We start from the raw sequence: 20,233 nt of genomic DNA on the forward strand, positions 1-20,233 counted from the left end.
ACGCAGTTACCTGGCCGGATCTCTGAAATGGCTAGCAAGAGGACTAAGATTCGCATTCCAAATAGACTCGGCAATTTTGAAGAGAGTGCGGAGAGCTTGTTGAGTTCCTTAGGTCAAGCAATCGATGAAATTTGCTTAGAACACTACCCTAGGCTGTCATTTGAGCATCTTTACAGACTTGTTTACACTCTTACTCTGAGAAAAAAGGGCCCTGAGGTCTTTGAGGTAGTGGAGCTTCACATTGGGAAGATACTCGATCAAAGAAGGAAGGATCTGGAATATTACAAGGGCAAGGGCTATGAACTTTTGGACGCTCTATGCGTGGAATGGGAGAAAGAATGCGTTCATTTCAAGCTATTGAGTGATGTTATGATCTATATGGATAAAGTTTACTGCAAACAGGAGATGAAGCCCGAGACTTATGACTTCGCAATGCGGTTGTTCAAGGAAAGAATCGTACTGCCACTATCGGCGTCGATTGATGAGGCGATGATTCAAGAGTTTAACAATATTCGTCTCAAGCAGTCGCTGGATGGACCCAATGCCCACCTCTGTAAGGAATTAGTGGGCATAATGGAAACTTTGGCTGAGGAAAAAGATAATTACTTCGTTAATCATTTCGAACCGCTGCTCTTGGCAGAGACTGAGAAATACTATCAGTCTGTGCTGAAGAATAAAAATCTGGACTCGGTGGCACGTTTAGAATACATGAAGAAACTTAGGAACTTTGAATATGAGCTCGATTCGAAGGTCCTGAACAACGATAGCACAATCAAGATTATCGCGATGCTAGATAAAGTGCTGCTGTGGAATCCCGACTTCCTCAATGACAAGCCAACTTTAGTACGCTTAGCTATAGATACCAATGGTATTGAGTTGATGAAGGAACTGTGTCAGCTTTCGGATGACAGCGAATATGCGAAGAGACTTACGGAAGCGGTTAAGAAATGCCTGCGAGACGATGCGAACTCATTGAATCTTGATATGAATTCTAAGAAAAGAACTCAGGCGGCTGCTAAATGGACCGCAAGCCTCATTGAATTGTACGATAGATACGACAGATTCTTGAGGGAAGTGGGATTTTCCCCCGACATTCTGGACCCCGAGAGCTCCAAAGATCCCTACCATAGTGCAGGACTGTTAGACAACGTGTTTTCGGAATTTTTGAACCAGCAAGGTAAGCAGGCTACCGATGCTATAACCTTATATTTGGACGTACTCCTTAAGATGACACAGCCGAAGCGTGAGATTGAGAGAGTCAAAAATGATCTAGAGGCATCTGTCAAGCTGTTCAAGTTGTTATCCGAAAAGGACCTTTTCGTCAATGCTTATAAGCAACAGATGTCGAGAAGGTTGCTGCAACATAGATCTATGATCGAAGTAGAAAGATGGATGGTGAAGCGCATCAAAGATGAGCTGGGAGTCTTTTTCACTTCTAAGCTAGATGGTATGCTCCGGGACATAGGCGTCTCGAATGAAATTTCTCGCGCTTTTAAGAACAGTATAGATGAAGATCGTTGGCCAAATGCGCTTGATTTTAGGCCTCAAGTTCTGACAGTGACCTCTTGGTCTTTCCAGGCCCCAAGTGCTTCTGAGAATGATATCATCCTACCAATCCAGTTGGAACAATTGAAATTAGACTTTGAATCTTATTACGCTAAGAAATACAGTGAAAGGACTTTACAGTGGGCTCATAACTTGGGTTATATCGAACTAGGGCTTCAATTTGATGAATCTTATCATGACATTAGCATGCCGATTCCGGCGGCCGTTATCTGTCTCTTATTCGATAAGTTTGACCAGCTTACGCTGGAAATGATGGAAGAACAAACAAGAATACCCGAGCAAGAGCTTTTGAAGCATCTGGTGTCCCTTACGCTCGTACCGAAATCTCGTATACTGAGGAAGAAGCCCAGTTCGCGCAGCATTTCCCGCAATGATAAGTTTACAATCAATTACTCGTTTACGGCGCCAACCAGGAAAGTCAAAGTTCAGCCAGTTGCAAGCATACTTCCGCCATCAAGGTCCGACTCGAATGTGGATCTCGTCCAAGATTCTTTAAAACGCGAAAGATTGAATGAAACTAACGCTGCAATTGTGCGGCTCCTTAAGTCTCACCAACGCCTTTCGCACAACGACCTTGCGAGCTTAGTCGCAGAAGAAGTCAAGAACCGCTTCCCCATGAGCAGTTCGCTTTTCAAGAAAAGTATGAATTATCTAATGGAGAAAGAATATGTCCAACGGGATCCGGAAAACCTATCTATATACCACTACATTTCCTAACCGACGTTAAAGACCTGACAAGGTATTTCAATCAACTCGACTGTTTCGCCTTGAGCAGTTTTCTCAAATTATTTGCCATCTTGGCAACGCCATGCGTATCACGCCCGCATATCAGACACTTGGAATCCTGTCGTACACGTTTGGTAAAACAACCGCTGCAAAAGTAATGTCCGCATGAAGTGAGAACCGGGCTCTTGTACTCCTTTTCGCAGATAGCGCACTTTGGAGGCACTTCAGACAGATCTACGGGCTTTCCCGCTTCTTCGGTCGCCTCATTTGAATCTATTTTCCATTCCTGATTAAGCTGCCAGCCCCCTTTGAAACTATCTCTTGTATGCAGAAACTTGCAGCTATCGCCATACCCGCAGTAGCCCGTCTGCTGGTAGTCCTTGCACACATCCGGCTGATAGTCCATAAGTAGAGTCGTTCGTACATTTGAAGGCTGTCCTATTCGCTTGGAACCTTTGCTCGAATTCTGCAGCTCTGCCGTAAGCCTATCTTCTCTGGTCGCATCATCATTAACCGACAGAGTAAACTTCCTTTCATCGTCGCTATCGTCACCCAACCTCAAGACCTCGTCACCACCACGTTTACCCGTACCACTAGTGCCCTTAGCATCATTGTCAATTTTTGTAGCTTCGGTCTGCGTCTTCAAGGACATCTCATCGCTCTTCTCTCGGTCAACTTCCAGCCGGACTTTCTTCCTTCTGTTACTGTCACTACCACTTGTCCTCTTCTTGAACATCAAGCTCTTCCTGGTCCTTAAGCAGATTCTCTGTACCTAGCGAAGTGTTTTGTTGAGTCAAGTTCCTTAATTTCAACATCTTGATTGCTCAACAGGCCTCACGGAGAAAGCTTCATCAGCAAAGGCATCAAGCGAGAGTCTAGAGAGCTTCTTTGAAGTGGTTTGGTGGTCTATTGGACTATATTTCAGTGTCTGATCGGTAGTTTTGGAAGTTTGCCGTTTTCCTGGCATAGGTTGGATCAAGGTTGGATGCAATGAGTGAGACTAACTCTAAGGAGCGTGAGACAAGGGCGCAGTTTGTGGATCCGCCAGCGACTAGGCTTGGCGGCGATACTACCAAAGTAATTCGAAGTGCGTTGAAGAAGCGAAATGGCAGAGTGCCGGAGAGAAGATATTCCGATGAGACGCAAAACATCACACCTGTGGTATCGTCGCCGCTGCTGACATCAACGCCACCAACTATCTCTAAAGCTATGGTGAATCTGTATCCGAATTTGATTGTGGCAGATAGATTTCTCTCGGTGGTTACTTGGACTGGAGAGGACGTCTGGCCAAGTATCCTAACGGTGATGATATACACGATGATTGTATCGTACTTTGAAAATATTGCCAGGTATTTTGGACATTTGGTAGTGGTGGCGATACTCTGGGGCTATTCTCTGCTGGACAAGCATGTTGAGGAAACCCTCAGTTCACAGCCAACGCTGGACGACATTGTACACACCATGAATAGAGTTATCACGAAGGCGGATATGCTATTATCGCCTGTAACTATTTTGAGTGCCCAAGATATCAAGAAGCTCCTCTTCACAACCGCTTTCCTCTCTCCGATCTATGTGTTGATAACGCTGTTCATAATGCCACCGCGCAAAGTGCTACTGGTGGGTGGAATTTACCTCTTAACATATCATTCGCCGTGGTCGATCATCGCCAGGCGGCTGCTGTGGAGGTTTAAAATGGTCAGACTGCTAGTCTTTTATGTCACTGGGCTTGATCTCGGCGGAGTCAACAAGGACCAGGGCATCTTTGCCGCTGTGCAAAAGCAGGTCAAGAAATTGTCTAGTTTGAACGACGGTTCTACCGCTAACGATGGCAAGCCAATAAAATTTACTTATGTTCTTTACGAGAATCAGCGCCGCTGGTTGGGAATCGGCTGGACTTCAAGCATGTTAAGCTACGAAAGGGCTGCCTGGACGGACGAGTTTTTGAATGAAGCGCCTTCGCCGGAGAACTTCCAGTTGCCTGAAGAGAACTCTGGCATGATGTGGAAATGGGTTGACAAGACGTGGAGGCTGGACATGACCAACGACGGAGCCATCCAGCTCTCAAGCACAAGACCAAAGACCACGGCGTCACCAAATGCAGACGATGGTTTCATCTACTACGATAATACGTGGAAGAAACCCTCGACGGAGGATTCCTTTTCCAAATACACAAGAAGAAGGAGGTGGATAAGGACGGCAGAGCTAATGAGAACGGGTGATTCAGATTTAATAGAACCCGAAATACCGCTAGAGACAGGCAAGACGTCCGATTTCTCATTGCATGCAAATGAAACTTCTCAAAAATTCATCCCAAGCAATAAGCGCAGGAAAGACTCTACTAAGGTTTCCCATCAGGATGGAAACGATCTCGATATCCGAAGAAGAGTTTCCTTCAGCGATGTTGATAACGTTCACATAATCCCACCAGATGAGGAGCTGGATGAACCCTCAACCGAATCCGCGAAGGAGAACCGCGATGAGAGTCCCGCCTCCAATGGTGCCCACGATAAGAAGCTCATTTAACGCCTGTAATGATGTGTGTAAGCCATTATTTTCTTTTCCTTCTAATTTCCCATTCAGTTGCAATTCTAGTTTTTAAACAAAACATGCATTTATTCTCAGATTAATATATTATATATATAGACCGTAGTGGAGCTTACAATCTGTTGACCTTCAAAGTTGGTGGCATGGATTGGATCAATTTCTTAGCCTTACCAGCGTCGTTGACAACTAGAGTGTATAGGTTCTTAGAACCTCTGACCTTGAACTTGGTTTGTCTGAAAGACTTACCAGCCTTGTTGACCTTCTTGTTGATCTTAACAGTGGCGGTCTTAACGTCGGCTCTTCTGGTCAATTCCAAAAATTGCTTGATATCGGTGATTTCTCTAGCCATTGTTTCTGGTAATGCTGCCTTTCCTTCTCTAGCAGAAGCCAAAAGATCCCTCAATACAGCACTGTAATGTCAATAATGCCTCCAGAATATACGCTAACTGACACCTGCCCTGGCAAGTTTCAGGTCGCCAGCTGCCAACCTGCGATGCGTCGCCTCATCGATCCCGCTTTAGATGGTGAAAAAAAAAAGTTCGAAATTCAAATGAAACTCAATGGTGTACAGATGTACAATTTCGAACAGTCACACGATATCTTCCATTTCAATTTCATCTTCACCTTCACCGTCCTCACGTTGATTCTGGTCATCGTAGGAGTTGAAACCGGAGCCGTCGCCGCTGCCCGTCTGGTCATCGGCAAGCTCGCCAAGTGTGGCCTTTCTTTCCTCTTCCTTGAGTCTCTTGTACTCCGGTCTTAAGGTATACTTAAAAGCGTAAGGCCCCTTCTTGACCAATGTGGCAACCTTGTCAAGACAGTCCTTTAGATGAGCCTCGGGTTGTCTGGTTCTCTCTTTTAGACCTTTGAGGGACCAGTAGTCGTACTCATCGAATAGCTTGAACAGGTAGTCCAGAATTTCCTTCTTGGGCATACGGATATACTTCGTGCTGCTCTTTGCCTTCTCACGACCGACTTTCAAGAAGTTGGAAGTGTCTGATCTCATGGACATACCGGTGTGGCTCATCGTGACACCTACCGTTTGGTCCAAGGTGGTGATTCTCTCCTTGTTGTAGTTCTTGACAATGTTCCTTCTCTGCTCGACGATCTTGTGGTAGTTAGGGTCGTCCATCGATGGCATCACTTGACATTCGTGGCACACCGTCCCGACAATCGAGGTCTTCTTGGGGATCGTCTTGACGTATGGGATATACCTGTCTCTCCCATCTCGGTCGGTCATGACCCTATGGTTGAACTTTCTGCGGTTGTTTCTGCGTTTTAGCTGTTGCTGTCTCTTTTTGAGTTCTTCCTCCCGCTCCTGTTTCTTCAGATAGGCCTGTCTTTGCTTCTCCGGGTCAGAAGCCAACTCTTTGACCCTCTGTTGGTACTTCTTCAAGTTTTGTTCGGTGAAAATGTACTCATTCTCCACAACCTTCTTTGTCAGTTCCAGGTCGTATTCATGCGGTATCGTATCGTTATCGTTTTCGTTGAGGACCAGCTTGATCTTACTTCCATCCTTGTTTATTCTGATCTTCCCGAGTTCTTGGCCGTGGATGTTATTACGATCTCTCCATTTCTCAGCGAGAAACATGGGTAAGCGAACTAACCACACTTTCCTGTTGCTACGAGACAGATCCAGGTCCAGCGACTCTTCATAGACCTTGTTCTCATTGTTTTCGATATCGTTACCATCGAATACTTCTTCCTCCTGTGAGAGGTATTCGTCGCCAGAATCGTTGGCTGGCGCTGCAGTCAAAACAGAAGCACTGCTTTCCTTCTGAGACATCTTTATAGCGGCTCCCTAGGCTCAAAATGCCTATCCTTTCTCTCTCTCTGACTTGCTCAAAGTAGTTAGTTCTTTCGTATACCTTTGGTTCTTGAAAGCTTACCGATTACAAACAAGAACAGCAAAGGGAACAAAGGCAGAAATAGGACCGCTCTTTCGACGGATCGGATGAGTCTTGACCTTGCTAGCCTCCTGAAGAATGAAATAGCCAAGAAGCAAGAAGAGCTACAAAAACCGGCAGCTGAGAAGCCTCGTCCCGAGTCGCCACCCCCACAGAGGAAAGAACACGTCGAAGGTAAGGAACAGGAGGACCATGCCGACGAATCAGAAGGGGGAGTCTCGATTGAACAACAGATCGAAAGATTAAAGAGCCGACCACAGAGGGTAGAAAACATACTTGCTGGTGATGCGAAGGTCGCTAGAAAAATTGATCCAAGAGACATCGGAGACCCGGCAAAGCTGAAACGGTTGTCCCTGCAATGCAATCTGTTTATCCATGATATTCTTTCCCAATGGGATACGCACTCGGAAGAATATAATTCAGAATTGCTCTTGGAGACCAAGAAGGCGCTGTTCCCGTTGCTGGTTAAACTACGTCGAGCGACGTTGTCTGACGATCTGGTCATTTCACTTGCTAGCGTTCTCTACCACCTGCAGCAGCCCAACCAAAACAACCTGGCAATCGAATCGTACATGAAATTGAGTATCGGTAATGTTGCGTGGCCCATTGGAGTGACTAGCGTAGGCATCCATGCGCGAAGTGCCCATTCTAAGATTCAGGGCTCGGATGGCCAGGTTGCCAACGTAATGGTGGACGAGATAACAAGGCTCTGGATCACCAGCATAAAGAGATTGATCACATTCCATGAGTGGTTGAGCAGGACGTGAGAAATGATTGCACTTCGCGGTCTTTTTGTCGAGGCATTCGGCGTTGATCAGTGCTTATGAGAGGTTGATCCGTTAGATCCTTTGATCGACGAGCCTGTGAAGTTACAGCCAATATATGTCGGGATTTGTCACCGGCCTGCTCACCTCATGGGGTGAGGGTTACCTGCAGGATAGAGCGACTGAATTTGCTGAAGAGAACTTTCAGCCGACAAAAGATCCGTTCTACGAGAAACTGCCTAATGGGAAGCAAGTGCGCCGTAGACTGCCCGATTGTTGTTCGAAACAAGAGAGCAAGGCTTGGAAAAGCTTACAGAACAAGGCGTGGTCCCACGACCGGAGTATCTGTGGGTGTTGCTGCTGGACCCAATGTGTTGGGTGGGCGCCGATCATGGCTATCATCCCAGTGATTGGACCTGCCCTGATGTATTGGGTTCACGGTAAGCTGATCAACTATGCAGACAGACACTTCCATCTGCCACCCGATCTTCTAGTGAAACTGCATGGGAACATCGGTATTGATCTGGCAATAAGTCTGATCCCGATTCTGGGGATCTTGTTCTCGTGGCTGCATGCCAGTTCCACGCGGAATTGTGCGATGATCTACAACTTCGTCAGTAAGAGGGCTTACGAGAGGGAGGCCATGGAGAAGCGAACGAGAGAACAGCAGGCGATCCAGCGTACGGAAGTGCAACAGCACTACGACCGCCCACCCCAGCGTACGGAACAAGCTGTTTACCATTCCCAGCAGCAATACCAGCGGGCTCCTCGACAACAGCAACAGGTGAGACCTCCTCCGCCGGTATATCAAAGGCCTCCTCAAGCGGCACGTGCGCAGAGACCGTACCTATGAAAAGTACATAGTGTTTAAACCTTCGAGATCATTGATATAAGGGCAACGAGCGGAAGGAGACATGGCTGGGGCTCAATTGAGTGATGATCTAGTGTAGATCGACGGGTGCTTTGACTTTACGCATCATGGACATGCTGGAGCGATTCTACAGGCACGCCGAACGATCAGCAGCCCCACGGGAGTGCTATTCTGTGGAGTTCATAATGATGAGGACATAAAGTTCAACAAGGGCTCGATGCCGGTGATGAATGCCAGTGAGCGATACGAACATACGAGGGCCAACCGTTGGTGTGGAGAAGTGGTAGAAGATGCTCCTTACGTCACGCAGCCGGACTGGTTAGACCGCTGCGGCTGCCGGTATGTGGTCCATGGAGACGATATAACGCTAGCAGCAGACGGGAAGGACTGTTATCAGGTAATGAAGGATCTGGGAAGGTTCAAAGTGGTCAAGAGAACGCCCGGGGTCAGCACCACAGAGATTATCCACAGGATCCTTACCTGCAGGGGAAAGGGATCTTGGGAAATGCCCTCCCCCGACGAATTACAGTCGTACAGTACCGGACCTGACGGTTTTAGCAAACATTGTTTCGTCTTCGAGAACGATCTAAAGGAGCCGTTGGTTCGAGGTGGATACAGCTTCGAGCCGCAAAATTGTAAGTTTGTTAGAGGCAACTTCGATCTTTTCCATATGGGTCAAATCGAGCAATTAGCTCGCATAAGAGCCGCGGCGCCCAGCGATGCTCGAGTTATTGCCGTGATCGAAACCGACGATGACTGTATAATGAGTCTCAAAGAGCGATCACTAAGCGTCCTATCTTGTAGGCACATCGATGGAATCGTTATTCTTACTGCGGGTCAACAGGGCCCCCCGGCGCAGTATCTCATTGACGACAGATCACTCCCACAAGATAATAGCGGGTTTCAATATCTGAACAGAGACATCATTGTGAAAAGAGTCCTCGATCAGCGGGATATATACGAGCAGCGTAACGCTCGTAAAGGCATGCCGATTGTCTAGGGTATAATGATAGAGTCGTTAGAAGATAAACTAGATCTCATACAAAGAAACTAATCGTTAAAAGTGTATATGCAGAAAAGGGTAATTCACAAGTACTTAGACTTGATAATGCTGAATGTTCTCAAACTTTCTTTCGTTGGTTTGGGTGTTGGAACCGCGTCTGGCCTTGTTGAAAACCTGAGGGACCTCCCCGGAATCGATCAGATCGTTGATCTCATCACCGGGTTTACCCCAATTACCTTTGCCGGAGCCTTGTTTCTTGACATTGTTAGGTGCTTCACCAAAGTTTCCGGCATGGGTGAAGTATTTTGGGTCAGGTCTGGCCTCGTGTTCTGTCCATTTGTTGGTTCTAGTCATGCTGTTGTTCCTGAGTTTGTGTATGTGCTAATGCAAATGCAATTCAATGATGAATGCGGTAGTTCCCTTCGAGAGAGACAACTGGTGCTAATATCTATACATATCCAACAAAAACTGCTCCTTATATAGACCATTTGCCGCCGACATCTCCCTCTTTTACCCCACTAAATGACCGCCCTTACCCCTCCGCCCCCCTTTTTACTCTGGTGGGTCTCCCTGTTTCCACTAGTACACCACATAACAAGCCGTCGTTAAAGTGTGGCTGGAACGACGGAATAAGTGGCAAAAAACGTCGAAATAACCGCGTTTTGTGAAATATTTTAGATTATTTTCACAACCAACAATCGTCCCAGTGGCCGAGTGGTTAAGGCGATGCCCTGCTATTATCATTAGTGGCAACTAGGCATTGGGTTTTACCTGCGCAGGTTCGAATCCTGTCTGTGACGCCATTTTTTTTCACATGATTTGTCTTAATCAGCTCTTAACATTTCTAGAAGCGTTAAAAATCGTAATTTCTTCGATGCTTCTTGGTGGTCAAATCGCTTCCTTGACGCTTATTCCGATTTCTACTGCATTTTTTCGTCATTCACGCAGGTCCTGAAGCCCGACAAACTGCGCTTTTTTACATAGCTTGGATGATACAGCCGAGGCCTCGAGGGCATAATATATTGAAGCTTTATTAACCAGTTGTCCTTGTTTCTGAATAATTGATTATACATTAAAACATATCTTTTCCCAGGATTTACCAGCCTTTTGTGAAGTGAGCTTTACAGAGTATGGATCCAACTAGAGCACCCAATTTCAAACCAACTTCGGCCGATGAAGAACCGCACCCACCTCCGGATCCGACTTCGACGATTCCAAAATCGAAACCAATCGTACCCTACGTCTTGGCAGATCGTAGTTCGTCAATTGATGCCCCTTTCAATCTTTTGAATGCTAGCAAGAAGCCCACTAGCTCTCAGGAAAAGACGACGGCGTTCAACCCAAAATCGGATTCGACTGAATCTGGACATAGTCATAAGACACGCCACTCGAAGAACCCAAAAGGTGCGTTTACTATCAGCGGCCGCTCGAGTCGTCATCCGAACCACATACCTTGGACGACAACAGATTTCCAACCGTTGTCTGCGGAGGTGTCAAACACAGAGGATTGCGGGGAGGAAGAGGATGACGATCCGGATGAAGAAAAGGGCACTTCCGATGAGATAGATAGAACCTTGGATATTGGTTCGCGCTTAGCTATTGAGGACGGTGACGAAGGTATGGGCGGCGTGAGCATCGGAGTGCTGAAAAACCAGATTGCAGATCTGGAGGAGGTGCCTCATGGAATTGTTCGTCAAGCGAGAAAGCTGGAGGATTACGAGTTCCCAACTCATAGGCTGGCCAAAAAACTGCAGGATCCTAACAAGTTGCCCTTGGTGATCGTGGCATGCGGCTCGTTCTCCCCTATCACCTATTTGCATTTGAGAATGTTTGAAATGGCTTTAGATGCCATTCGTGAACAAACAAGGTTTGAGGTCATCGGAGGTTACTACTCCCCAGTAAGCGATAATTACAAGAAACAGGGTTTAGCCGCTGCAAAACACAGAGTTCGTATGTGTGAGCTGGCGTGTGAGAGAACCTCATCATGGTTAATGGTAGATGCTTGGGAGTCCTTGCAGCCGACTTACACAAGAACTGCCAAGGTCCTAGACCACTTCAACCATGAAATCAATGTCAAGAGAGGTGGAGTGCGTACCGTAACAGGCGAGAAGATGGGCGTCAAGATCATGCTACTCGCGGGCGGTGACTTGATCGAGTCCATGGGTGAGCCAAATGTCTGGGCTGACGCAGACTTACATCACATATTGGGTAACTATGGCTGTTTGATCCTTGAGAGAACGGGGTCCGATGTGCGGTCTTTCCTGTTGTCACACGATATTATGTATGAACACAGGAGAAACGTGCTGGTGATCAAACAGTTAATTTACAACGATATTTCATCCACAAAAGTTAGACTATTTCTCAGGCGTAACATGTCGGTTCAATATCTACTGCCAAATTCTGTGATTCGCTACATCCAGGAACACGGACTATACGTTAACCAGACTGAACCTGTTAAGCAGGTAATGGGGAATAAAGATTAATGTGGTGTCTTTAACCTCGCTTGTAACATAGTGCATTATTTGTTCTATAGGTAACAATACATGAGCTTTCCAAAGTTGTTTCTTCCCAGTCTACATATTCTTTTATGACTACCTTCAAAAACCTGTCTTTTATTGTTTAGCTGGGGAAACAAACCAAAGTTTCGCATCATCAAGTGTCAGTGAAAAAATCACTGTCATTAACAAAAAAGGTCTTAAAAAGACATCAGCTACTAAAGAACAAATAACATACAAGTATACAGCAGGCCCTGTGACTTATTTTCGATAACTAATCAGTTCAATAGCGTGAGATATGACCGAGGTTACCAGCAATAAAGCACCCACTTACCCGTGTCTCACTTACCTCGAATACAGTAGATTACCACCGAAACTACAAGACGACTATTTGAATTGCTGTCAAGCTCAATTTGAACGCGAAAGAGCAAGAATTTTGTTCGAACGTCAAGGCGGTTTAAAAGGCTCGGCTAAAAGAAAAGCACAACAGGAAGTTGATTGGTTTAAAAGAACAACAACCTGGTCATACCTTCATGCATATATACCGCTGAAGAGAAATGACAGACTTCTTACTTCGCAAGAAATGTTTAACCGGGTTGGATCATATTAATTATTTCGCATATCACTTAACTCATATTAATTATTCTGACACAAACCAAAAGTTCATACATACGTTAAAATAACAGCCCGAAATTCGGAAGAGATAGCAGAATAACTTGAAGGCCCCAGGAGATGGCAGATGAGCTTCAAAAGAGTCTGAAAGTACAAGGGCATCCGAGTCACGTGCTCGCATTTCAATATAGATGAAGCTTTTAGCTTATGCTAGTTGAATTAAATGCTAACCATCTCGTTGAATGATGGCATAGCATTTCCCGAGCGTTCATGGTCTCGTTTCGTGATAATTCGGGGTCATGGAAGGACGCTGTGAGTGTCCTATCTATTGTGGTTGCCTGCTATTCCGCTTACAAGTACTGTCGAATCGTGCATAAATCAAAAATACCGCCAGTGAAGACGGGTGTTGAGGAGTTGATAGGGAACACACCATTGGTACTCATAAAATCGCTATCAAATGCAACTGGCTGCAATGTTTACGCGAAGTTGGAGCTGTGCAATCCGGCAGGCAGTGCGAAAGACAGAGTCGCCTACAATGTCATTAAAATGGCTGAAGAAAAGGGCGAACTTGTTAGGGGAAAACCTGGATGGGTGTTCGAAGGCACAAGCGGATCGACAGGTATCTCGATCGCCATGCTATGCAATGCTCTAGGTTATAAAGCCCATATATCGTTACCAGATGATACTTCCAATGAAAAGCTTGCCCTCTTGGAAAGTTTAGGCGCCGTAGTCAACAAGGTGAAACCTGCCAGTATTGTGGATTCAAACCAGTATGTTAATGCTGCCAAAAAAGCTTGTGAGCTAGCTGTGGAAAAGGGAGAGCGTGGTGTATTTGCCGATCAGTTTGAGAACGAGGCAAATTGGCGGATACACTATGAGACAACGGGACCTGAGATTTACCAGCAGACGGGCGGTAAGTTAGGTGTTTTCATTGCTGGATGCGGTACCGGCGGTACCATAACAGGTGTGTCTAGGTTCTTGAAGGAAAAGATGAAGAAGAAACCTCTTGTTGTGCTAGCTGATCCTCAAGGTTCAGGTTTTTACAACAGGATAAACTACGGGGTCATGTACGATATCGTAGAGAAGGAGGGAACCAGGAGACGGCATCAAGTGGACACTATTGTGGAAGGTATAGGATTGAACAGGATAACGAGGAACTTCCAGCTCGGGGAGGTTTACATCGACGAGAGTGTACGTGTCACCGACGATCAGGCACTCAGAATGGCCAAATTTCTCATGGTGAATGATGGAATCTTTACCGGTAGCAGCACAGCCATTAACGCTGTCGCTGCCGTAAAGATGGCGAAGAAAGTACAGCCCGGAACGACCATTGTTATAATTGCATGCGACGCAGGCTCAAGACATCTCAGTAAGTTCTGGAAACTCGCTAAAGAGGTCGATTCCAATATTACGCTAGAGCAAGTAATAGGAGAGTAGTCTGGGTATTTCTTTATATTCATATTAGATGTGTTTTATATGCATACTATCTTGACGACTCAATTTTTCACAATAGGAAAAGAGGGTTATATTATAGAAAGAGCATACTACGAAATCAAGATCATCAAAGAGACAAGTAAGTAAGCTCTAACTGTAGGATATGAGCGATATCGTCTACGTTTCACCGCAGCTGTACTTACTTTCCAAAAAATCGTGGAAAACTGATTCGCAAAAGGCTGGTTATATACCAATATTACGCGCCGATGTGCCTAAGTTCCAGCAGTCGCTACAGAAACTGAACGGATCTGCGAATCTCCAGCAGAAAATAATCGATAATGGTACGCCTGCTGAAGCTAAAGAACCAACAGTTATTCTCTCTTCAAGCTCAACGGCCGAAGAAAACGAAGCCGCTGGTTTGAAGGGTCGATATCAAAGCTTGAAGCAGTTCTTCCCCATTGGATTGCAACAGCAACTCCATACAATCTCCCTACGGGGACTGCCGAATAAGCTCTCGAATGAGGGCTTGGAGCGTTTTTTGACTGAATGTATCAAACGTATACTGACATGGCAATGTATTGAAGAAACGGTTAACATAGAGAGCTGGACAAATGTACGGTTTTTCGAGTTACAGACGCAGGATGTTTATTTTAGATTTGGTCAGATTGATGACAAGGTGTATGCTATGCTGAGCAAATCACTGGAGATTTTATTTGCCCCATCAGCCGATGAATCTGGTAGATATGCAGTCGAGTTCCACATTGACTCGAATACAAGGCTGTTCGTTCAAGATAGCAACGTAGAGGCAAAGCAAGAAGGCCAGGAGGAAATCAGAAATGAATTGCTAAAGCTCCTGAAGACACTGGAAGGCTCTGATGACAGTAGTGGTAAGACTGACGAGAGCGTTTTCGATCACTTTTCGGATTATCAAGTAGACCTCAATACCCTGAGCGACCTTCCTTCAGAGTCTTTACCACAGTTGTGCAAGGATATCATTGATTTTCGAACAAGAGTGGTGAGTATTGAGAGGGAGAAAAGGGTACGCGAATCTTATGAAGAGAACAGGCGCAGGAAACATCAAATAATGAGAATATTCGATCAGATACGGAAAAGTGCAAAAGATAAGTCAGGCCCTGATGAAATTGAAAGTGATGAAAGCGACGATGAACAAACCGAGGATGGAGGCACTAATGAGGACGATCTTTTGATCGAAAGGCAACGGCAAGACCGTATCAAAGAGGAGTCACACTTGAGATACGAGGAAGCTGTTCGCAAGCTCCAAAACGACATAGAGCCTCGATTAATTTCGCTACAGAGAGAAATTTCAAGACAGCAAAACTACGAGCAGACGCTGATCGCCGAAAGACCGCTTCATTTAAAAGAACTGCTACACCGGGCCAGCGACCCCTACTACGATCACCACAGGTCTTTCAAACAAGCTGAAGAAGAAAAGGATGCTGCCGATCGAGACAAATACGGGTCTGAAGAGCCAACAGAAGCCTTGCCACCAAGCGCTGAGGCCACTTCCAAGGCCGAGAAACACGAGAAACAACCAGAGGAGGCTCTTGAAGCCGCCTCAGAGCAAGTCAAGATCAAATTTGCGTTCAAAAAGGCCATTGAAAAATCAGTCCTCGAGGCAAACGATGAAGAAGCGACTCGAGACCTACGGGAAAACCAGGAATCGCAAACTCTCGCGGCACAACAGCCTCTACCAGATGTCTTACCCTTCCAAGACGAGCAACTCGATTCCTACATAGAGAAACTCAAGGAGAGCCGCCTAGTGGATGAACTAGTCAAGGAATATCTCGGTGTCTACGAAGATGAGCTGGTCCAGTACATTCTCGACAACATCCGCGAGCACAAGAGTAAACAGGTCCTATTGGACGAGCTAAAGGAAACATTTGACGAAGAAGCAGTCACCATTGTCGACGCGATCTGGTCCAGCAACAGCTGGGTATAACCTGCACCAGAATATCCCACTATACCTTTCAACTGAAACACATCTTGGCACTATGAGATGTTGAAGTCACGTGATACAACTGGCGCGATCAATACTCGCTTTCCCGATCAGGAAGGTGCACGAAACTAATTTAGACACATGTCCGAATCGGGAGACGCCAAGTCCCGCCGTTTCAGATTCTCGAACCTCAAGAATTTGAAAAGCATTACTTCCAGCAGTATTGCATCTGACAGTTGCTAGTCGATGGGATTCTTTGACAACATCCTGTTGCACTCACTGTTATTTATTACAAGTTCTCTATTCAACTTGTATTCTGTCTGCGTAAAGAGCTCGATAGCTTCTACTCTGCTCGCGAGACAACAGTGCTGAAGAAGATTCATCTGTTGGCAGAAAAAACTCTGGATATCCTAGCACATTCAAGGTTTACTTTGAGACTTGTGTAAAGGTTTTACAGGAAACCTTTGCTCCTTTTAAAGGTGGAATATACGCCTTGAAGAATACTATCTGCCCTAACCCACTAAATTATTCGTTCCTTTCGCTTTCATTTACAGGTAATCTGATATTCTTCCTTTCGCTTCCAAATCACGAGTCATGAGCGCTCTTTATGGACTTTTAAAAGTTGCGCTGCTGTTGCAGCTCTCCGAAGCGGCTTTTATTGAGTTGAACAGGGGAAATGCGACAAGTTCGACCGATACTGTTGCTGCGTCTTCCGGGAGCATCTACAAAATCGATACGGAGACGCCGACAACGAGACTGCAGACGACGCTCTCAAGTTCTCCCAATGTGGTCATTCCTTCGTCCTCTTCTCTCAACTTTGGTCCGCATGAGGACACAACAAGCACAAGTAGTGCTACCTCCAACACATGGCCGTTCTGGTTAGGAAGCTCGTCTAGTTATTCGGCAGTGACGGTTAGTCAACCAACCACGTCGTCTCAGAGCGGCTTCCAGTGGGACAACATCTTTTCTGCGAGCCCATCAAGCTCGGTTTACGTCATCTCCTCGGAGGGACCAAGTGGTAGGAATATCAATGAACAAAATACCAAGTCTACCGCGTCGCTTAACTCTGCATCCTCGCCGTTTGTGTCATCTGTTTCCGCGGCTCCAGGTGTCGCACCCACTGGCCGCAGTCTGTCGGGTTCTTCCTCGACGAGTGACCGCAACGGAGAGACCAGCGCGCAGAGTACGATAGCACAATGGTGGGGAGCATCTGCTCCAAGCCCTTCGAAAATAGGTACGTGGACAGTGTCCTCCCCGGCTACAAGTTCTGACTTTTCGACTCCTTCGACTTCACCTTCTTCGCAGACATCAACTACATCTGGCTTCCAATCCTACGTTTGGCCTACACCTTCCAATACCCGTTCAGAAGTTTACACAATCTCCTCTGAGTTTTCTACGCCGCTGGTTCAACCTTCTATAACCTTGATGTATCCCACGCTGAGTTCATTGAATCCTTTCACCACTGAAACGCCAAAGGTCTCTTCTCCGACTTCTGCTCAGCCAGTTAGTTGGTCAGCTCTCTCAGCGGCTTCTGTCCAATCATCCGAAATATTTTCCAGTTCTGTTGCCTCTCAAACCACTTCGTTGACAACTTTTCCAGTGACCTCAAGTTCGACATCATCAGAAACATCCTTGTCAGGCTCGATATCACTTTCTTCTTCGACCTCAGGAGTGGCGTCGCCCACTCAGGATGTTTCATTGTCCTCTCAGTCAACCACTCTCGCAGTCACATCATCTTCGGAATCTCAGACTTCATTATCAGCCTCGATTTCATCCTCTGAGCTAGCAGACTTGTCCTCCGTCCAATCATCCCAATCTGTATGGCTGGCCTCATCAGCGTCGAGTACAGCGAGTACCACGGAGGAATCTTCCAGTGCAACTGTATCGTCTTCTTCAAGTTTCACCTTGACTGTGATACCGTCTCCTTTTACTTCGAGTTCTTCTGAGTCAGTTTGGAGTCCTGAATATACTTCTCAACAATCATCGGCGGTGAGTCCCTCCTCTATGCCTCCTGAACCGTTCTGGACCCTATATTCCGCTTCACAATCCTCAACGTCAGGTTCCTCGATTATTTCTGAGCCTACTAGTGTCACCTCTTCTTTGCAAATGGTGCCAACTTCATCGTCATCTCTGATGTCACCGACGATTCCCTCATCCTCCAGTGAGACTTTAACAAACCCATCTACCTCTGGTTCCTCTACGGAAGGATATCTTGAATCGACAAGCTTGTCAGTACCGGCGGCTTCCACGGAGAGCTTAATACCAACCGGTTCATCGGATGCCGTCTCATCCTCAGCTACTCCTTCTTCAGGAAGCTACGTGACGTTATCCAGTTCGCCGGTACCTGTTACCTCCACAGAGAGTTACATGACACCATCTAGTTCATCAGTACCTGTTACCTCCACAGAAGGTTATGTGACACCATCTAGTCCGTCGACACCTGTTACCTCCACAGAGAGTTACATGACACCATCTAGTTCATCAGTACCTGTTACCTCCTCAGGGACTGATGTGGCATCGTACAGCTCGGTGATATCGGTGACTCCTACGGACAGTAGCGTATCCCCAAGCAGTTTGTCCGCGCCTGCTTCCTCAGCGGAAGGCTACACAACTTCAACAAGTTCCTCCTTGCCGGCTTCCTCAGAGTCATCTTCTGTGATTACAACTTCCACTCTGGCCTCTCCAACTTCAATACCATCTCAAGCTCAGGCGTCATCGAGCACTGATGTTCCCAATTCTCCAACATCTTCAATCTCTGATTTTAGCACTTCTAGCACGGTACCCGGCGTTTCTTTCGTTTCATCTTCAACCTCATCAGTCACTGAGGAGCCAAGCACGCGCTCATCCTTGCCATATTCAACAGCGCTTTCAACCAGTGAGCTGTTCTCTTCAGAATCATCATCCTACTCTTCCTCTCCATCATCGTCTCAGTGGGCAAGCTCAGAAATAACAGTTCCATCTTCTATCCCTAGTGTTCTTATCAGCAGTCAGAGCTCAATCCAGAGCTCCCATCCCGATTCTTCATCAGTTGCGACCGAAAGTATCTTTGAGTCCTCTGCCACGGCTTCGCCCACTTCCGTCTCGGAGGTTGCACCGGTGACGCAGCAGCCTTCGAGTGCTTCAGGCTATTCTTCAACTTCAATTCCTCAACCAAGTCCACCACCACCTACGGCTACCTTGTCTTCGTCAATTCTGGTATCACAAACTTCTGCCTCATCTTCGACAAGCTCTAGTGGCAGATGGTGGATGCCTACACAAATTGTGACTCAAACTACTCAACAAACGGCAACTGCTACTGGTACTCAAGCTACTGCAACGTTGCCTCAAGCCATTGCAGCAGCTACCCAGGTTGCTCAGCCTGACGGTTACTCGCTAATAACGCTTGGGTTCAAGAGTGCTCTAAACTATAACTTTGTCGTGTCCAATCCCATTTCATCAGCCCAGATCTTTGCCTTTCTACCAGAGATGTTGACGACACCTTTCGAGACATATCGGAATATTTCTGTTTTGCAGCTCGTACCTCTGCAATCAAAGTCGATCAATTATTTGGCAACTGTTGCTGAGGTGTACTTCCCAACCTCCGAGATATCAGCACTTTCAGACTTAATCTTGAATTCGTCAAGTGTTTTGTACACAGCGAATGATGGGCCAGCCAAATACTTGGCTTACTTAGTTGATCCGTCGATACCTCTCACTGGGCTTTTGTCAACAGGTGCCGTGAACTCTGGCTCGGGAACCAGTGATCCATCTCAATCGGGTGCAGGAGGCTCTACAAACTCAGAAGGTGATTCTGATACTGGTGCTCTGGGCTCCTACCTGAAATCCACAAACGGCGGAGGAAGCAGTGCCGCTTCTAGCAAATCTCGAATCATAGGTCTCGTTATCGGCGTTGTCGTTGGTGGTTGCACGTATATCGCCCTGATGATTCTGCTAATAAGATATTTTATCATTAGGCGCCAAGCTGCGAAAAATTGCAATAAAGTCGCAGACGAAGCTAGTGATAGCAACAGTGACTCTGGTAGCGACAGATATTCTCAGGGACAAGAAAAAGCTGTAATCAATGATCAGGAATCAATAACACCCTCTATGAGAATCAACAATTGGATGAATGAGAGCCATTATTACGATGTCGCTGGACCCGACATTAGTGTGGCTCAGATCGGCAAGAAAGCTACTACGGTTCCCAAAATTTCCGGACCCATCGCTTCCCAAAATTCTTTAGGATGGAACGAAGTCTGATTAAGCGCAGAAATCGCGTTTGGGACCGTTTCATTTCATGTCCTTTTATCCAAGCTATTCGTCTCTGCAAGAGATCTATATCCTCATGTAACATTTATAAACATTTTAAACGATA

The 20,233-nt window shown here is 46.3% G+C and overlaps 14 protein-coding genes and 1 non-coding gene across 15 annotated transcripts; 11 read left to right on the forward strand and 4 right to left on the reverse strand.

Moving 5' to 3' along the window:
* Positions 1–27: 27 nt before the first annotated feature.
* Positions 28–2,283, forward strand: CUL3 (cullin CUL3; the record flags this gene model as incomplete). Its single annotated transcript, XM_037282990.1, has 1 exon — positions 28–2,283. One exon carries the CDS (start codon positions 28–30, stop codon positions 2,281–2,283), a length of 2,256 nt encoding a protein of 751 aa, XP_037138886.1.
* Positions 2,284–2,314: 31 nt separating this feature from the next.
* Positions 2,315–3,028, reverse strand: CWC24 (U2-type spliceosomal complex subunit CWC24; the record flags this gene model as incomplete). Its single annotated transcript, XM_037282991.1, has 1 exon — positions 2,315–3,028. The coding sequence occupies one exon, from the start codon at positions 3,026–3,028 to the stop codon at positions 2,315–2,317; it is 714 nt and encodes a 237-aa protein (XP_037138887.1).
* Positions 3,029–3,282: 254 nt separating this feature from the next.
* On the forward strand, positions 3,283–4,815 carry PEX30 (peroxisome biogenesis protein; the record flags this gene model as incomplete). Its single annotated transcript, XM_037282992.1, has 1 exon — positions 3,283–4,815. One exon carries the CDS (start codon positions 3,283–3,285, stop codon positions 4,813–4,815), a length of 1,533 nt encoding a protein of 510 aa, XP_037138888.1.
* A 133-nt stretch (positions 4,816–4,948) lies between these two features.
* On the reverse strand, positions 4,949–5,185 carry RPL38 (60S ribosomal protein eL38; the record flags this gene model as incomplete). The annotated part of the gene is made up of 1 exon (XM_037282993.1): positions 4,949–5,185. The coding sequence occupies one exon, from the start codon at positions 5,183–5,185 to the stop codon at positions 4,949–4,951; it is 237 nt and encodes a 78-aa protein (XP_037138889.1).
* A 240-nt stretch (positions 5,186–5,425) lies between these two features.
* TFG2 (transcription factor IIF subunit TFG2) lies at positions 5,426–6,622 on the reverse strand (the record flags this gene model as incomplete). The annotated part of the gene is made up of 1 exon (XM_037282994.1): positions 5,426–6,622. One exon carries the CDS (start codon positions 6,620–6,622, stop codon positions 5,426–5,428), a length of 1,197 nt encoding a protein of 398 aa, XP_037138890.1.
* A 168-nt stretch (positions 6,623–6,790) lies between these two features.
* On the forward strand, positions 6,791–7,510 carry PRP18 (mRNA splicing protein PRP18; the record flags this gene model as incomplete). The annotated part of the gene is made up of 1 exon (XM_037282995.1): positions 6,791–7,510. The coding sequence occupies one exon, from the start codon at positions 6,791–6,793 to the stop codon at positions 7,508–7,510; it is 720 nt and encodes a 239-aa protein (XP_037138891.1).
* A 115-nt stretch (positions 7,511–7,625) lies between these two features.
* Positions 7,626–8,360, forward strand: HG536_0C03860 (uncharacterized protein; the record flags this gene model as incomplete). The annotated part of the gene is made up of 1 exon (XM_037282996.1): positions 7,626–8,360. One exon carries the CDS (start codon positions 7,626–7,628, stop codon positions 8,358–8,360), a length of 735 nt encoding a protein of 244 aa, XP_037138892.1.
* A 235-nt stretch (positions 8,361–8,595) lies between these two features.
* Positions 8,596–9,378, forward strand: ECT1 (ethanolamine-phosphate cytidylyltransferase; the record flags this gene model as incomplete). Its single annotated transcript, XM_037282997.1, has 1 exon — positions 8,596–9,378. One exon carries the CDS (start codon positions 8,596–8,598, stop codon positions 9,376–9,378), a length of 783 nt encoding a protein of 260 aa, XP_037138893.1.
* Positions 9,379–9,474: 96 nt separating this feature from the next.
* On the reverse strand, positions 9,475–9,735 carry HG536_0C03880 (uncharacterized protein; the record flags this gene model as incomplete). Its single annotated transcript, XM_037282998.1, has 1 exon — positions 9,475–9,735. The coding sequence occupies one exon, from the start codon at positions 9,733–9,735 to the stop codon at positions 9,475–9,477; it is 261 nt and encodes an 86-aa protein (XP_037138894.1).
* A 346-nt stretch (positions 9,736–10,081) lies between these two features.
* HG536_0Ctrna6S lies at positions 10,082–10,181 on the forward strand. The gene is given in 2 exon segments: positions 10,082–10,119; positions 10,136–10,181. It is a non-coding gene; the product is annotated as a tRNA-Ser (tRNA).
* A 330-nt stretch (positions 10,182–10,511) lies between these two features.
* Positions 10,512–11,864, forward strand: NMA2 (nicotinamide-nucleotide adenylyltransferase NMA2; the record flags this gene model as incomplete). Its single annotated transcript, XM_037282999.1, has 1 exon — positions 10,512–11,864. One exon carries the CDS (start codon positions 10,512–10,514, stop codon positions 11,862–11,864), a length of 1,353 nt encoding a protein of 450 aa, XP_037138895.1.
* A 310-nt stretch (positions 11,865–12,174) lies between these two features.
* Positions 12,175–12,486, forward strand: HG536_0C03900 (uncharacterized protein; the record flags this gene model as incomplete). The annotated part of the gene is made up of 1 exon (XM_037283000.1): positions 12,175–12,486. The coding sequence occupies one exon, from the start codon at positions 12,175–12,177 to the stop codon at positions 12,484–12,486; it is 312 nt and encodes a 103-aa protein (XP_037138896.1).
* Positions 12,487–12,758: 272 nt separating this feature from the next.
* On the forward strand, positions 12,759–13,925 carry MCY1 (putative cysteine synthase; the record flags this gene model as incomplete). The annotated part of the gene is made up of 1 exon (XM_037283001.1): positions 12,759–13,925. The coding sequence occupies one exon, from the start codon at positions 12,759–12,761 to the stop codon at positions 13,923–13,925; it is 1,167 nt and encodes a 388-aa protein (XP_037138897.1).
* A 160-nt stretch (positions 13,926–14,085) lies between these two features.
* SNU71 (Snu71p) lies at positions 14,086–15,882 on the forward strand (the record flags this gene model as incomplete). Its single annotated transcript, XM_037283002.1, has 1 exon — positions 14,086–15,882. The coding sequence occupies one exon, from the start codon at positions 14,086–14,088 to the stop codon at positions 15,880–15,882; it is 1,797 nt and encodes a 598-aa protein (XP_037138898.1).
* A 591-nt stretch (positions 15,883–16,473) lies between these two features.
* Positions 16,474–20,118, forward strand: MSB2 (Msb2p; the record flags this gene model as incomplete). Its single annotated transcript, XM_037283003.1, has 1 exon — positions 16,474–20,118. The coding sequence occupies one exon, from the start codon at positions 16,474–16,476 to the stop codon at positions 20,116–20,118; it is 3,645 nt and encodes a 1,214-aa protein (XP_037138899.1).
* Between the last annotated feature and the right edge of the window lie 115 nt (positions 20,119–20,233).

This window comes from Torulaspora globosa, chromosome 3, assembly GCF_014133895.1.
Source record: "Torulaspora globosa chromosome 3, complete sequence".
NCBI lineage: Eukaryota > Fungi > Ascomycota > Saccharomycetes > Saccharomycetales > Saccharomycetaceae > Torulaspora > Torulaspora globosa.